The 14,977-nt window shown below is 40.3% G+C and overlaps 1 protein-coding gene across 2 annotated transcripts in view; it reads right to left on the bottom strand.

Annotated features, from left to right (window-relative positions):
- The window catches only part of rb1 (RB transcriptional corepressor 1), a 68,612-nt gene extending 55,771 nt beyond the window's left edge, over nt 1-12,841 (bottom strand). The window contains exons 1-5 of one of the 2 annotated variants that reach the window (XM_003215343.4): nt 12,684-12,841; nt 6,659-6,773; nt 3,042-3,148; nt 1,582-1,716; nt 374-412 (exon numbers count right to left, since the gene is read on the bottom strand). In XM_003215343.4, coding sequence (XP_003215391.2) covers nt 374-412; nt 1,582-1,716; nt 3,042-3,148; nt 6,659-6,773; nt 12,684-12,745 — 458 coding nt within the window. In that variant the 5' untranslated portion in view covers nt 12,746-12,841. Of the gene's footprint in view, nt 1-373; nt 413-1,581; nt 1,717-3,041; nt 3,149-3,492; nt 3,624-6,658; nt 6,774-12,683 lie in introns of those variants that run through there. The other variant, XM_016996158.2, reaches the window with a different exon arrangement.
- Nucleotides 12,842-14,977: the final 2,136 nt, after the last annotated feature.

Raw genomic sequence — 14,977 nt, 5'->3', positions numbered from 1 at the left:
TAGTTCCAGTTTGGATACTGGATTGGATACTGCTGGATTGGATACAGCAGTATCCAATCTGGCTGCCATATTTTGAACTAACTGAAGTGCCTGAACTTAGTACAGAGGTAGTCCAATGTCAACACATTTCAAAAAGTCCAGTCTTGATGTTTTATTTCTTCTCCCTATGAAAGGGAGCATGGCCTGGGAAGAATCTGGTAGATTGGGCGGAGAATCACCACAGGCCATATTCAAGAAACTGCTCACACCTAGTTTAAAGCCACAACACAGCCTCATGACAAAGGGCATGACACATATCCATTTCCATTTTGCCCACTGCCTATCCCATAGCCATTACCTATTCTTTTTAATTTATGTAAGCAATCAGACTTACTGATCATTAGGCTGGTCAATATAGATGAGTTCACAAGTCCTAAAAACAAAAATAATACACCACTTAATGTATTCATTGTATGTTAATCTTAGTTGTTTTAAATATGGTTTTTGCTTGACCTACATGATTGGTTAACCATAGCAGACAAAGAACTGCTCTTTACAAAAATTATACAGCTGGAAGACGCCTGGGATATTTCAAATTACATATCATTAATTCCTGTTCTCAAAAAAGGCAGGATGACAATCATCACGCTCCTTCCTCTACAATGGAGAGCATCAGGCCCTCCCGAAGCTGAAAGAGATGTGGACTGACAGAGGTACATTTTAAGTAATACAATATCTTGCCTAGCCTAGAGAGTGACAAAAATTAATCAATTAATGGGTGCTCCCTTCTCCACTGACAGACCAAGCATAAATTCTAACATTTTGTGAATTTAACTGTCAAGGTTGGGAAGTTTATTGGGCAGGGAAAAGAAAATATCCTTGCTCTGCACTACGGAAGCAACCCTCACCTGCACCAATATGATATTCTCACCTAGTAAAATTCCTTATTGGCTATGAGTACTAAAGCACAAGGTCAATTTTTGAACTTCTTTTTTAATCTGTAGTAGACCTGAGAATAAGGTCTACATATAAAAATCATTTATTTTATAAAAATTTTAAAGCTTGTTTTAGTGCACAGATGATGAAAGTGCAGTACGGAGGCCACATACAGACCTGTTCTTTTTTGGTTTGCTCCAAATCTTCTCTTGAGCCCTCATACCTAACCTTATATTTATTTTATACATCTTACAGAAATCAAGATGTGGTATTTACGACATAAATATATATGCATATATACTATCCTTTCAAAGAACATAAAATACTGTATGGAAGCTGCTCAGAAAACATAATGATAAAATTTTAAGCAGCATAGTCACAAAGCTTTTCTTCTGAACGGTTCCAAAACATTTAGGCAGTTTAATAAAGGCATCTTCAAGGAAGCAGAACTAGAAGTCCTATACAGTACAATCTTACGTGTATTTAGAATTGCCCCTGATTTATTCCCTAGTCAGTATGTTCAAGACTTCAGCCATAATCTCTAGACATTGGTTAAAAGGACTTAGCCTCTCAAAATAGAAAACAGGGTTATTGAAGCAAAGGTCTTAAAACTGTGGCAAAGCAAATAATGTAAATATTAACATGCAAATAAGTAAAAATTAATACCTTTCAAACTTCTGGTATAGCGCTAAGAGCACATCATATTTTTTCTTGAGGCGAGATACAGCACTATCAACTTTAGTACTAATGGTGTCCATATTGACATCTATTTCTTTAATCAAGTACACAAATTTGCACACGCTGTAAGAAAAAGATTAATAAAAATAATTTCTAAACATAATACGTATAAAATCAAATTTTGCATATTCCTCTAGACACAGAAAACTGTAACAATAGTCTATACCCAAAGCTCTACATTTCTGGATGAAGTTGCTTGTCAGATATAAAATGAATTTTAAAATGTTTTAGTTTCATCAGAATGAAGAATGAAATGATTAGGTTCTTCTCTAGCTTTAATTAATTCAGGTTCCTTTCTCAATTTCTCCATTCTAATCCAAATTATTTTCCTGATGCAAGTATGTAATTTTAATGAAGCCACAAATGTTGTATTTCACTTATACTTTCAAATACTAAACAAATAGTTTGAAACTGCATTTAAAAAAAAACAACTCACTGTCCAAGGCATACTTTCCAAGAAACTTTTTAAATTACAGGCTAAGCTTTTAATCTTCTAGTTCCTTTTACAATGATGACAACATAAATATTCTGTTATTTCTCTCTAAGAGAGTTATGTGCTAGTTTAATTTCATTTCAGTGATTTCAAATACCATTTTTGGTTTTGTTTCCTCTTTTTATGGTTGAGGATTTTTTTATTGGTATACCCATAGTTAATCGCATAATAGTTGCCATCGTATAATAGTCGGACCCCCCTTTTGGGGAAGACAAAACTGATATTTTACCTTTCCCCACATAATAGTCACCCAGAAGAGTGAATTAAGAGTGCAACTACTTGTTTAGTGCCATGCAGCTCAACTCAGCTGGGAGCGGAGTCAAACTCTACAACTCCAGGGAAAGGTGGCAGACAGGTGGGGGACTTTGTCGAAGGCCTTACTGAAATCCAGGTAGGCTACATCCACAGCGTTCCCTGTATCAACCCAAATAGATACTTTTCTACAAAGTATCTATTGTGGGGAGAGAGAGGATAACTGTATCCAAGAAATATTGTTGTAGTAGTACATGTTTCTCTTAAATGGCAGATTCCCATCGCAATTTCCATTGTAGCATGAAAATAAACCAGTAGATATGGGGAAATGGAGTTAGGTAAAAAAAAATTGCCTTCTCCAGCACAACTTCACCAAGAAAATCAACAATTCCCCCTATGTCAGGGTGGCCTGGACTGAAGTATACCCAGTACTGGTTACGGAATACTCTTAGGGAAATGAACTGTGCAAAATCAAGACAATTACATCTCAGATGCTAATCAAACATCCATTAAAGCACAGTCACAGAAAAAAACTTTCACAACAACCAGAAAGTCTATTCACAACACTACTTGTGTATATTAGTTTGTAATACAATGACTGCACTTTTATTTAATTGTATAGGTTTTTCTACAACCAACCTACCTAATATTTAAACACTTGAGAAGATCTGTAAATGTAAATGTCATCTCCTCCAAGTCAACTGCTGCTATAAAAATGCAGATCGCCCATAATACTTTGCGATGGCCCTCCTAGGAAAAAAGAAATAGTAACTGCCACAAACTTTGGAAATCAGAAAGAGTAAATTAGTCAGCATGTATCTAATTGACAGAATTATCAAATGACCAACTTAAAATGTATTTAGATCACATTCTACTATAATCCCTCCCCCAGTTACTTGTATTTAAGAAATAAAGAGATCAGTGAATTCTACATTCTGCAAAACTTTGCGTACATTTAAGCAACAGAATATTAAAATTTAGACAGGCAATTGAACCCATAACAGCCTACATCACACCGGTAATGTTGAGTTAAAACATGTACAGCATTGGAACATCAATATTTTCCATGCTGGTCCCCATAAACTGTTACCTACCTATATTATACAATGAAGTCCCATAACTAATTTTGTACATCAGTCTCTTCACTCACCCACTCAGAGCAACAGAGGGCTTGGGTTCAAGGTCTCACATCTGAACCTTTTGTCAGCAAATATTTAGCTGGGTACTACAGGAAGAAAGGTAATAATTTCTGAAGAATGGCAAGAGGAAGCAGATACGCTAGCTTAGCAGTTTTCTGCTCCATGCTACTTAGAATCAAGGATACTCAGATATACCTGCTATCGGCTGGAAAGATAGGAATATTTGTTGATACTCAGTTACTACAGACTTTTCCTAAGTGATAATAAGGATCAGAACCTTTGTAACAAGAATGAAGCAGCTGCAGTGTGTTAGATGAGCGTGTTACCAAGCCTAATGAACAAAACAAACTGTGGATTAGCTGTGCTGGTGCAAGTAGCTAGTGTATGCTGCTGATGGTATTGACTGGGAGCCACTGGTGTTGGCTGTTAGCTACTGGTGTAGCCACAAGTTGCTGCTGCTGAAGATGGAAGCTGAAAAATAAAGTTTCTGAAAAAGTCAGGAGTGAGTGTTCATCTCATCGGACCAGTCAAGGGCATCGTGGAACTTCATAAGTAAAGAAGTTGAACAGTTTATGTTTTTTCTTCCTTCATATTATCAAGAAGACTTCTCATTATATCATAGAATCATAGAATAGTAGAGTTGGAAGAGACCTCATGGGCCATCCAGTCCAACCCCCTGCCAGGAAGCAGGAAATCGCATTCAAAGCACCCCCAACAGATGGCCATCCAGCCTCTGTTTAAAAGCTTCCAAAGAAGGAGCCTCCACCACAGTCTGCGGGAGAGAGTTCCACTGCCGAGCAGCCCTCACAGTGAGGAAGTTCTTCCTGATGTTCAGGTGGAATCTCCTTTCCTGTAGTTTGAAGCCATTGTTCCGTGTCCTAGTCTGCAGGGCAGCAGAAAACAAGCTTGCTCCCTCCTCCCTATGACTTCACCTCACATATTTGTACATGGCTATCATGTCTCCTCTGAGCCTTCTCTTCTGCAGGCTAAACATACCCAGCTCTTTAAGCCTCTCCTCATAGGGCTTGTTCTCCAGACCTTTGATCATTTTAGTTGCCCTCCTCTGGACATATTCCAGCTTGTCAACATCTCCCTTCGACTGCGGTGCCCAGAATTGGACACAATATTCCAGGTGTGGTCTGACCAAGGCAGAATAGAGGGGCAGCATGACTTCCCTGGATCTAGATGCTATACTCCTATTGATGCAGGCCAGAATCCCATTGGTTTTCTTAGCAGCCGCATCACATTGCTGGCTCATGTTTAACTTGTTGTCCACAAGGACTCCAAGATCTTTTTCACATGTACTGCTGTCTAGCCAGGCGTCCCCCATTCTGTATCTTTGCATTCCATTTTTTCTGCCAAAATGAAGTATCTTGCATTTATCCCTGTTGAACTTCATTTTGTTAGTTTTGGCCCATCTCTCTAGTCTGTCAAGATTGTTTTGAATTCTGCTCCTGTCTTCTGGAGTGTTGGCTATCCCTCCCAGTTTGGTGTCATCTGCAAACTTGATGATCGTGCCTTCTAACCCTTCGTCTAAGTCGTTAATAAAGATGTTAAAGAGAACCGGGCCCAGGACAGAAAGAGAGAGTTTGTTTGCTTTTTCTTTGTAGTGAGGATAATTGCTGTGAACTGTGTTATATATTTTTGTTTTCCTTAAAGTAAATTAACTACTTTCAGTTTTTACTTTAAAGCACAGCTGATTTCCTCAGGACTTGAATGCAGGGACACAGAAAGGGCTGTTAAATCCTTAACAGCATAAGGGAAAACAATCTTCTGCACTCTGCAAATCAAACCATAGGGCTGTACTACTAACCATGGTTTAACAATGTTTTTGTTGAAACCCACTTTAGACATACAGTATATGGTTCCACAGCTATTAATAATAATTCAAGAACTGTAAAACATTCAGAATTAGCATAAAACACTGCTAATAACTATCAATGCAATCCTGGCTTGTAAAACTTATATCAGAAACCAGGTTTCTCAAAAAAAAAAAAAAAACTGGTTTTAGTTGTGGCCCAGGCCAGGCCAGGCTGGCTGACTAGTGAGAATTTTATTTCCTTGAAATGTCTCATTTTATTGAAATACCTTATTCTTCAAATTGGCATGCTCCATTTATATTTTTGTTTTCCACAGTCTATTTGTGACATTGAGAGATATTTGTTAGTGGTAGATTGGAAGGTCCGGCTGACATCTGCAACTCCAATCCTCACACCACACAAACGTCTGGGTCAAATAAAGGTTTCAACACTAGCTGTACAGCAACTGACATATTCAAAATCCTATTCCCGGCCATTTCATCCAGTCTCTTAAAAATTTAATAATTGGGTTATTCTGCTACCTAAAGCCTTTAGAAAATAAAACATTCGTATTTACATTGCCCAGTAACATGATTAGGTACCTAAACTCCATTAATAAATAAGAGAATGTTACTAGAATGTTAAGATGGGCTGGAGAAAAGTTCAACAAGCTCCGTAAGGAACCAAAGGAGTTATGTGGATCAAAATCATTGTTCAGATGGTAAGGTGCATGCAACAACTACCCATCTTAGGGCATTTTTAAGGAACCTGCTGGCAAAATTAACTAAAGTTAAGCAGTTTCTTTCATTTATAGCCTGCCTTTCTATCAATATGGAGGCCAAATCTGCTTACAGTAGAAGTTCCAAGTTTAGTATATTTACAAAACAGTAACAAATGCATAGTTCATTCTTTGTTGTTATTTCTGAAGTATAAAATATATACATGTCTCAGATATTTGCTCTCAATAGCTTTCAGGATATATGTGATTCTAGTAAATAAAATAATGACAAAAATACAACAATGTAAGAAGTCCTTAATAGAACAATTTGAAGAGTTTACATATCCTAGCATTATCAGGCAAGTGTCAAAAAACAAAATGTAAGACTAGTGTAACAGATTAAAAAAACAATTGGAGAGCTCCTCTCCTCAGAACTAGTGGAATCAATTTCTAGGAAAAAAACATAGTGCCCCCAAAGTCAAAACAACTTAAATTTTATTTGAGTACAATGAGAAGGCAGCAGCTATTTTTATGCGCCTTACTAAATGAAAACTAATCTAGTTTTTCTGCTGCCAGAATATTAAGAAGCTAACCATATACTCACTACAATTCCATTCACTGGCATTTTTTCAAAGGCTTCCCAAGCAGTTACTCTCACGTTGTCTGATACTTGAAAAACATCGCACAAGGCAATGAAGTCTGTTTCAGCAAACAAAAGCCTGGAAAAGAGAAATATTTATCAAACTGAAATATTTAACAACTTTGTGAGAAATTGTATGTATAATAAGCTATAGAAGATCATAATTGTGAGAGAACAGCAACTGCTAGAAAAAGAGTGGGGGGGATACAAACCAAAAAACAAAGCAAATGCCGCAAATATAATAAACCAATAACCTGAAATGTCTGGAAAGTTCTGTTTTACACAAACATTTCAAGTTGGTGACACATTCTTTAGAGATGCATCTTTTCATGACAGAAGACTTCAGTTATACTAACCCAGGGGTCCCCAAACCTTTTAAACAGGGGACCAGTTCACAGTTCCTCAGACCGTTGTAGGGCCAGACTATAGTTTAAAAAAAACTATGAATAAATTCCTATGCACACTGCACATATCTTACTTTGAAGTAAAAATACAAAACGGGAACAAATACAGCTTCAATGTAATCATAATCATAATAAAAATGATAGAGGATTGGAAGAGACCCCTTGGGCCATTTAGTCCAACCTCATTTTACCTTTGTGCACCAAAAGCACTAGCAAAGCACCCCTGACAGATGGCCACCCAGCCTCAAAGTTGTTAACAACAACAACAACAACAACAACAATAATATACATCACACAATCCTAAACGCTTGGGAAGTGTCTGAATTGTGATTTTGTGATACGAAATCCAGTATATATATCCATTTGCTGTGCCATACTGTGTCTTTGTGTCAATAATAATAATAATAACAACAATAGAGGGTTGAAAGAGACCCCTTGGGCCATGTGGTCCAGCCCTCTTCTGCCTTTGTGCACCAAAAGCACTAGCAAAGCACCCCTTAATAATTTATTATTAATTAAATGATAATTAAAATATCATTATAAACAAGCAAAGCTTTGGAAGGTGCACACCGGGCGAGGGAGGAGGAAGGAAAGGCGTGCACCTTTCCCTCCTCCCTCGTGCCGCATGCGCCTTCCTCAGTGGAGGAGGAGGAAGCCGCTGCTGTGGGGGCCGGATAAATGGCTTCGATGGGCCACATGTGGCCCCCGGGCCGTAGTTTGGGGACCCCTGTACTAACCCCTTATAAGAGATATCTAATATTGTAATACGGAATGTATGTGGACACAATGTATCTCATGAAAATCTTTCATTTATATTTTAAAATATATGATTTGTAAATAACATGTGTACATTTCCAGGACTTTTATCATTTCTCAATATATTTGTGCAACACACCTACACATTGCAGCCGACACTAACGTGTTGTGACACAGTTTGGAAAGTTGTGTGTTGGGATCAGGATATCTGTTTCTGTTTGTTACTTAGTATTAAATTAATGTTGTTATCTGATACTATAATTATCATTTCCCCATTGATTGAGATGGGAAAAATAGGAGATATTTCTCTTGTTAATTAAACTTTAGTGCGGTTGCAGTTTGCTGTGATGTGTCAAGTCATTTCTGACTTACAGTGATTCTAAGATGAACCTATGAGAAGTTTTTCTGGAGCTGAGAGTATGTGGCATCCCTGGGGTCAACCAATGAGTTTCTGCAGCCAAGCAGGAAAACAAATAATGGTTTCTGGAGTTGTTTACACCAGACTGGACCATTGCAGTTTACCTGGCCTCACTCAGTACAAATCATTTCGCACTCACTGAATGCAAAAACCATACGTACACTTTGAACTAGTCAGTACAAACACTACACAAAATCAAAATTACAGATTATGGAAAGAAAAAGAGGCCACTGAAAAGTTGGATAAACCAGAACAGAACTGAAAAGTTAAAAATCTTCGTACAAACATCCACAAAGAAAAAAGATTCCCAAAAATGAAAAAAGGGTGTAGCTATAAAGATACTTGCACCCTCAACCTCCCTCTTGGGTGGCTTCAGAAAACCCATTAGCCATCCAATTTATTATTATTTGCTGCCATCCATTTGTTTCACATTATACCTATCTCTCCCCCCCCCCCCAAAAAAAATTTATAATGACAGAATTGTCGCAGCAGGGGAAGGCATACAACACTTTACAAGAAAAAGGGACAAACAGAAGAGGAGGACAGCTCCAAAGTAGTTTTCACTACTTTTTCCCCTTCAGCAGATCAAAACTGCCCTGTGTGGCAGAAGGGGACTGGACTGAATAGCCCTTGTGGTCTCTTCTAACTCTCTGATTCTAAGGTGCAGGCTGCCTCAAGATGGACAGGCTTTCTTTCCTGGTGGGAGAAAAGGAATTCCGGCTTGAGGTTCCAGTCTGTGCTGGCACAAGGGAAATGAAAGCTGGCTCAGATCAACTCCACCCAATTAATCCACCCTTAGTAAAAAATGTCAGATCTGTTGGCATTTATTAGATTATGAATAAGTAAGTCTAACTGTAAAAACGACTGGTATTTGTACACCTTTGGCAATGTCATGCCCTGGTGCGCTTGCATTGCCCTCTCACCTTCTTCAGGCACAAGTAGCTGGCAGCTAGGCAAGACAGGATCATAGAGAAGCATTTGCCACATTGGAAGGGCATCTCCATAAAGAACCCAAGGGGACAGGTGGCTGGGAGCTATATTTTCCTACGCTATTTTAGACAAACAAAAAGTGTGCACCTTTTTTAGCCAACACTTCTGGCCATTGTGCATTACATTTTCCAGGAAATACTTTTTTTGTTTTCAGTTTTGAAAACGTAGGTGCGCATTAGATTCAATGGCACATTAGACTCGAGTAAATATGGGTACTCCTTCTCAACAAGATTTCCCAAATTTTCCTATCAGAGATTAAGAATACCAGTAAGTTGAAGGCTTTCATGGCCAGAATCACTGGGTTGCTGTGAGTTTTTTGGACGGTTTGGTCATGTTCCAATAGCATTCTCTCCTGACATTTCACCTGCTTCTGTGGCTGGCATCTTCAGAGATCTGTTGGGAGTGAGGCAAGTGGAGTGTATATACCTGTGGAATGTCCAGGGTGGGAGAAAGAACTCTTGTCTGTTTAAAGCAAATGTGAATTTGCAATTAGCAAACTTGAATAGCATTGAATTGCCATGAAGCTGCAAAGTCAAGCAGTGAAGGTATCTAAATACAGGTATTTATTTATTTACTATATTTATACCCCGCCCTCTGTCAACCCGAAGGAGACTCAGAGCAGCTTATAAGGTAGTCTGGCCTCTGTTGCCTGAGGGCATCCTTTGTTTGGGAGGTGCTGATTGGCATTTGATTGTTAGCTGTCTGGAGTTGTCCTGTTTTGGAGTGGTGTTTTTTATTTACCATCTTGATTCTGCTTTTTTTTTTAATATTGGTAACCAAATTTGATTCATGTTCATGGTTTTCTCTAGGCTACCTCTATGCAAATACCCTCACTGATTGAGTTTGCAGCTTCATGACTACTCAATGCTATAAAAGTTTTCTAATTGCAACATTCATACTTGCTACAAACAGACAATTCTTTCTCACACCCTGGACATTCCAGATATATACACTCCACTTGCCTCACCTCCAACAGAACCTCTAAAGATGCCTGCCACAGATGCAGGTGAAACTTCAGGAGAGAATGCTACTGGAATATGGCCATACCGCAGGAAAAACTCACAGCAACCCAATATCTGAAAGGAACTGTAACAAGGACACTTGTGGAGAGAAAGTTTTGCACACTCAGCAAATTCCTGTATTACACAGAAAACACCAGGGTGTTTTAAAAAGACAGGCCTGATTTGAAATCTCAATATCTCTGCAACCACACAGTGATACCCTGGCCACTTGAAAGCACGAGGCATTGAATTTCAATGGATTACAGCACAAACAAATGTGCCTTTTAGGATTATTCAGAAAGAATATTAGTGTAGGAGACAAAGAAATTTGCCAATACAGCTTTGTTGCAGCAAGACTAGCAATAGCAAAATCTTGGAAGGAGGAAATAGAGTCAACTATTAGAGATTGGAGAGAGAACGTACTAGAGTATACCCAAATAGCCAAATTAATTAATAGTAATAGAGGAAAAAATAACAAAGAATTTGTAAATAAATGGAGGCTGGCATTTGGCTATCTGGAAAGGAAGACAAGATTTGAAAGTAGCCACAAAGGGAATTTATTATAACTATTTATTTATATATTGCATTTTTACCCATTTTATCTCACCCCAGAGGGGACTCAGAGCGACTTCCAGTTTGGCAATAATTCAATGCCACATTGAACATAAAATCATATAAATGCACAACACATTAAATATTAAAATCAGACAATAAAGCATAGAAATACAATTAAATTACAGTTAAAAACAAGTATCTAATCCCGCAATCACAGTCCAAGCTGATTCATGTATATTACAGTCTGGTTGTTCTATTCCCCAAACACCTGGTTCCACAGTCAGGTTCTAACTTTCTGAAAACCAGAAGAGAGGAAGCCAACCTGATATCACTGGGGAAGGAGTCCCATAACTGAGGGGCCACCACTGAGAAGGCCCTGTCCCTCGTCCCCACCAGTCGCACCTGCAATGGAAGTGGGAAGGAGAGCAGGACCTCCCCAGACGATCTTAATCTCTGAGATGATTCATAGAGGGGATACGTTCAGACAGGTAAGCTGTTTAGGGATTTACAGGCTAAAGCCAGCACTTTGAATTGTGCTTAGTTGCAAATTGGCAGCCAGTGGAGCTGACGTAACAGAGGAGTTGCATGTTCCCTGTACGCCACTCCGGTAAGCAATCTGGCTGCTGCACATTGGACTACTTGAAGCTTCCAAACAGTCTTCAAAGGCAACCCCAAGTAAAACACGTTGCAGTAGTCTATTCAAGATGTGATGAGAGCATGGACCACCGTGGCCGTCTGGCTTCTCAAAGTACTAGCGCAACTGGCGCACAAGTTGTAATTGTTCAAACACCCCCCTGGCCCACCTAGAAACCGCTGGGTTTCTAGGTTCAGTGATAAATCCAGGAGAACTTCCAAGCTGCAAACCTGTGATTTCAGAAGGCGTGTAACCCCCATCCAGCACAGGCTGTAACCCTATACCCTGTCCAGCCTTTCGACTAATTCAGTTTCAATTTGTTTGCCCTCATCCAGACAAGATGACAATGTCAGCAATGAGCTTAATGAAAATAGGACTGCACACAGTGGGATCTTTTCCAACAAAAGTAACTTTTCCTGTCATTGTAACACAGGCATTGGCTAACTTTGGCCCTCCAGGTGTTTTGGACTTCAACTCCCACAATTCCTAATAGCTAGTAGGCTTGTTCAGAGGTATGTTGTAAATGAGGCAAGTGGGATGTGCATATATCTGTTGAATGTCCAGGGTGGGAGAAAGAACCCTTGCCTGTTTCAGGCAACAACAGCCAGGCTACCTCTATGCCAGTGGTTCTCAACCTGTGGTTTCCAATATTTTGGCCTTCAACTCCCAGAAATCCTAACAGATGGTAAACTGGCTTGGATTTCTGGGAGTTGTAGGCCAAAACACCTGGGGACCTAAAGGTTGAGAACCACTGCTCTATGCAGATGCCCTCACTGATTGACTTTACAGCTGCAACATCCACACTTGCTTCAACAGACATGGGCTCTTTCTCCCACCCTGGGCATTATTCCACAATTGACACTCCACTTGCTCCACTCCCAACAGAACCTCTGAGAATGCTTGTCACAGATGCAGACGAAACGTCAGGAGAGACGGGACTTGTGGGACTTGAAGTCCAAAATACCTGGAGAGCCGAAGTTGGCCCATGCCTGTTGTAACATGCTGCCATCATTAAACACCGAAAACATCCCATATTATCATTATTCCCAGCGGGATGGTGGGAAGAGACGCAAAGTTCACTGAAAACGGCACGGGGAAGGATCCTGACTGGAGAGCCCTTCCCCTCCTCTGACTTCCTCCGGGATGAACAAAAGAGCAGCGGAATGACAGCCGCGCTCCTTCCACAGGGTTGGCGGGGCTGCTCAGGCAAAAAGGGACGGAGGGCACTGACCTGCCTGAGGCCGCGGGCTCGGGCTCCGACTCCGCCTTCCTCGGGAGCCTCGTGGGCGCCATCTTGGGCACCTCCAAACCCCTCAGCGGCGCCCAAAGCCGCCCCCCCCCCCTCACGCGCGCTCGTCGCAAAAACAGCCAACTGGCAGCAGGCCCCGCCCAGCGCCTCGCAAACCGCGGGAAAAAGGCTCCGCGCCTGCCGCTAACGTCACTTCCTGCTCTGGACGACGGCAGGAGCGGGGGGGGGGGGCGGCGGCTACTGGTAGCCAGATACTGGTAGCCACTCTTGGCAGATGGCCTTTCAGCTTCGGTTTTGAATTATAGAATCAGAGTTGAAAGAGACTGCATGGCCCATTTAGTCCAACTCCCTGCCATGCAGGAAAAGCGTAATCAAAGCATTGGTCCCAACAGATGGCCATCCAGCCTGTTTAAAAACCTCCACAGAAGGAGCCTCCATCAGACTCTGGGGCAGAGTTCCAGCTCTTAGTCAGAAAGAAATTCCTAATGTTCAGGTGGAATCTTCTTTCCTGTCATTTGAACTCATTCAACTGAGTCCTAGTTTCCAGGGCATCAGAAAACAAGTGTGCTCCCTCTTCATGACATCCTTTTGCATATTTATACATGACTTATCATGTCTCTTCTCAACCTTCTCTTCAGCAGGCTAAACATCCCCAGCGCTTTTTGTAGCTCCTCATATGGATTCATAGTCTCCAGACCTTTGATCCTTTGTCACCCTCTAGACACCTTTTAACACAGCATTTCTCAACCTGGAGGGGTCGCAAGGGGGGTTTCAGAGGGATCTCCAAAGACCATCAGATTTGATGGTCTTAGGAACCCAAACCCCTCTAGTATTTGGTTGGTTATGGGGGTTCTGTGTGGGAAGTTTGGCCCAATTCTATTGTTGGTTGGGTTCATGGGGCTCTTCAATTGTTGGTGAATTGTAAATCCCAGCAACTTTAACTCCCAAATATCAAGGTCTATTTTCCCCAAACTCCACCAGTGTTCAAATTTGGGCAAATTGAGTATTTGTGCCAAGTTTGGTCCATATCCGTTATTGTTTGAGTCCACAGTGCTCTCTGGATGTAGGTAAGCTACAACTCCAAAACTCAAGGTCAATGCCCACCAAACCCTTCCAGTATTTTCTGTTGGTCATAGGAGTTCTGTGTGCCAAGTTTGCTTCAGTTCCATCATTGGTGGAGTTTCAGAATCTCTTCGATTGTAAGTTAACTATAAATCCCAGCAACTACAACTCCCAAATGACAAACTCAATCCCCTACCAACCCCACCAGTATTCAAATTTGGGTGCATTGGGCATTTGTGCCAAATTTGGTCCAGTGAATGAAAATACATCCTGCACTCGATATTTACATTACAATTAATAATAGCAAAATTACAATTATGAAGTCACAACAAAAATAATTTTATGGTTGGGGGTCACCACAACATAAGGAACTGTATTAAGGGGTCACTACATAAAGAAGGTTGAGCTAGCTTGTTCTAGCTTGTCAGAAACAAATAATCACACCAAAGTGGGTAATAGTTCTGTTTTTGCATCCATGGGCCTGAGCCCAGCTTCTCCATTATAAACAAAATGAATTCTGTAATCTGCTTACAACTACAGTAGAGTCTCACTTATCCAACGTAAACGGGCCGGCAGAACGTTGGATAAGCAAATATGTTGGATAATAAGGAGAGATTAGGGAAAAGCCTATTAAACATCAAATTAGGTTATGATTTTACAAATTAAGCACCAAAACATCATGTTATAGTAATAATAATAATAATAATAATAATAATAATAATAATAATAATAACAACAACTTTATTTTTATACCCCGCCTCTATCTCCCCGGAGGGGACTCAGGGCGGCTTACATGGGGCCAAGCCCGAATAAAAACAGTAGCAGTATAAAACACAGCAATAGACAACAACTTGCACAATAATAAAAAAATAAAATAAACATTAGCCAATAAAAAACAAGAACTAATAAAAACATGGATTAAAACTGAGAGATTGTAAAAGTAGACTGGGTAAGGTGCACCATATAAATATTGTAAACACAAGGTGACTGATAAAGTGCTGCAAATTCTGGAAGTGCAAATTGGGATGGGAAGAGACCCTGTGTCTATATCGAGTTGACAAAGGTAAAAGGTGCAAACCGGTACAAGAATGGTCACAGATACAGATTGCTTCTGGATTAGCAATCTTTATCTAAAGGCTTGAGTAAAGAGCCAGGTTTTCAAGCTCTTTCTGAATGCTACCAGGGTGGGGGCTTGCCTGATTTCCCTGGGGAGC

The sequence above is a fragment of the Anolis carolinensis genome, chromosome 1, assembly GCF_035594765.1.
Source record: "Anolis carolinensis isolate JA03-04 chromosome 1, rAnoCar3.1.pri, whole genome shotgun sequence".
NCBI classification, from domain to species: Eukaryota; Metazoa; Chordata; class Lepidosauria; order Squamata; family Dactyloidae; genus Anolis; species Anolis carolinensis.
Note: the sequence above shows the minus strand (reverse complement) of the source record. Positions and strands in the feature narration are given on the sequence as shown.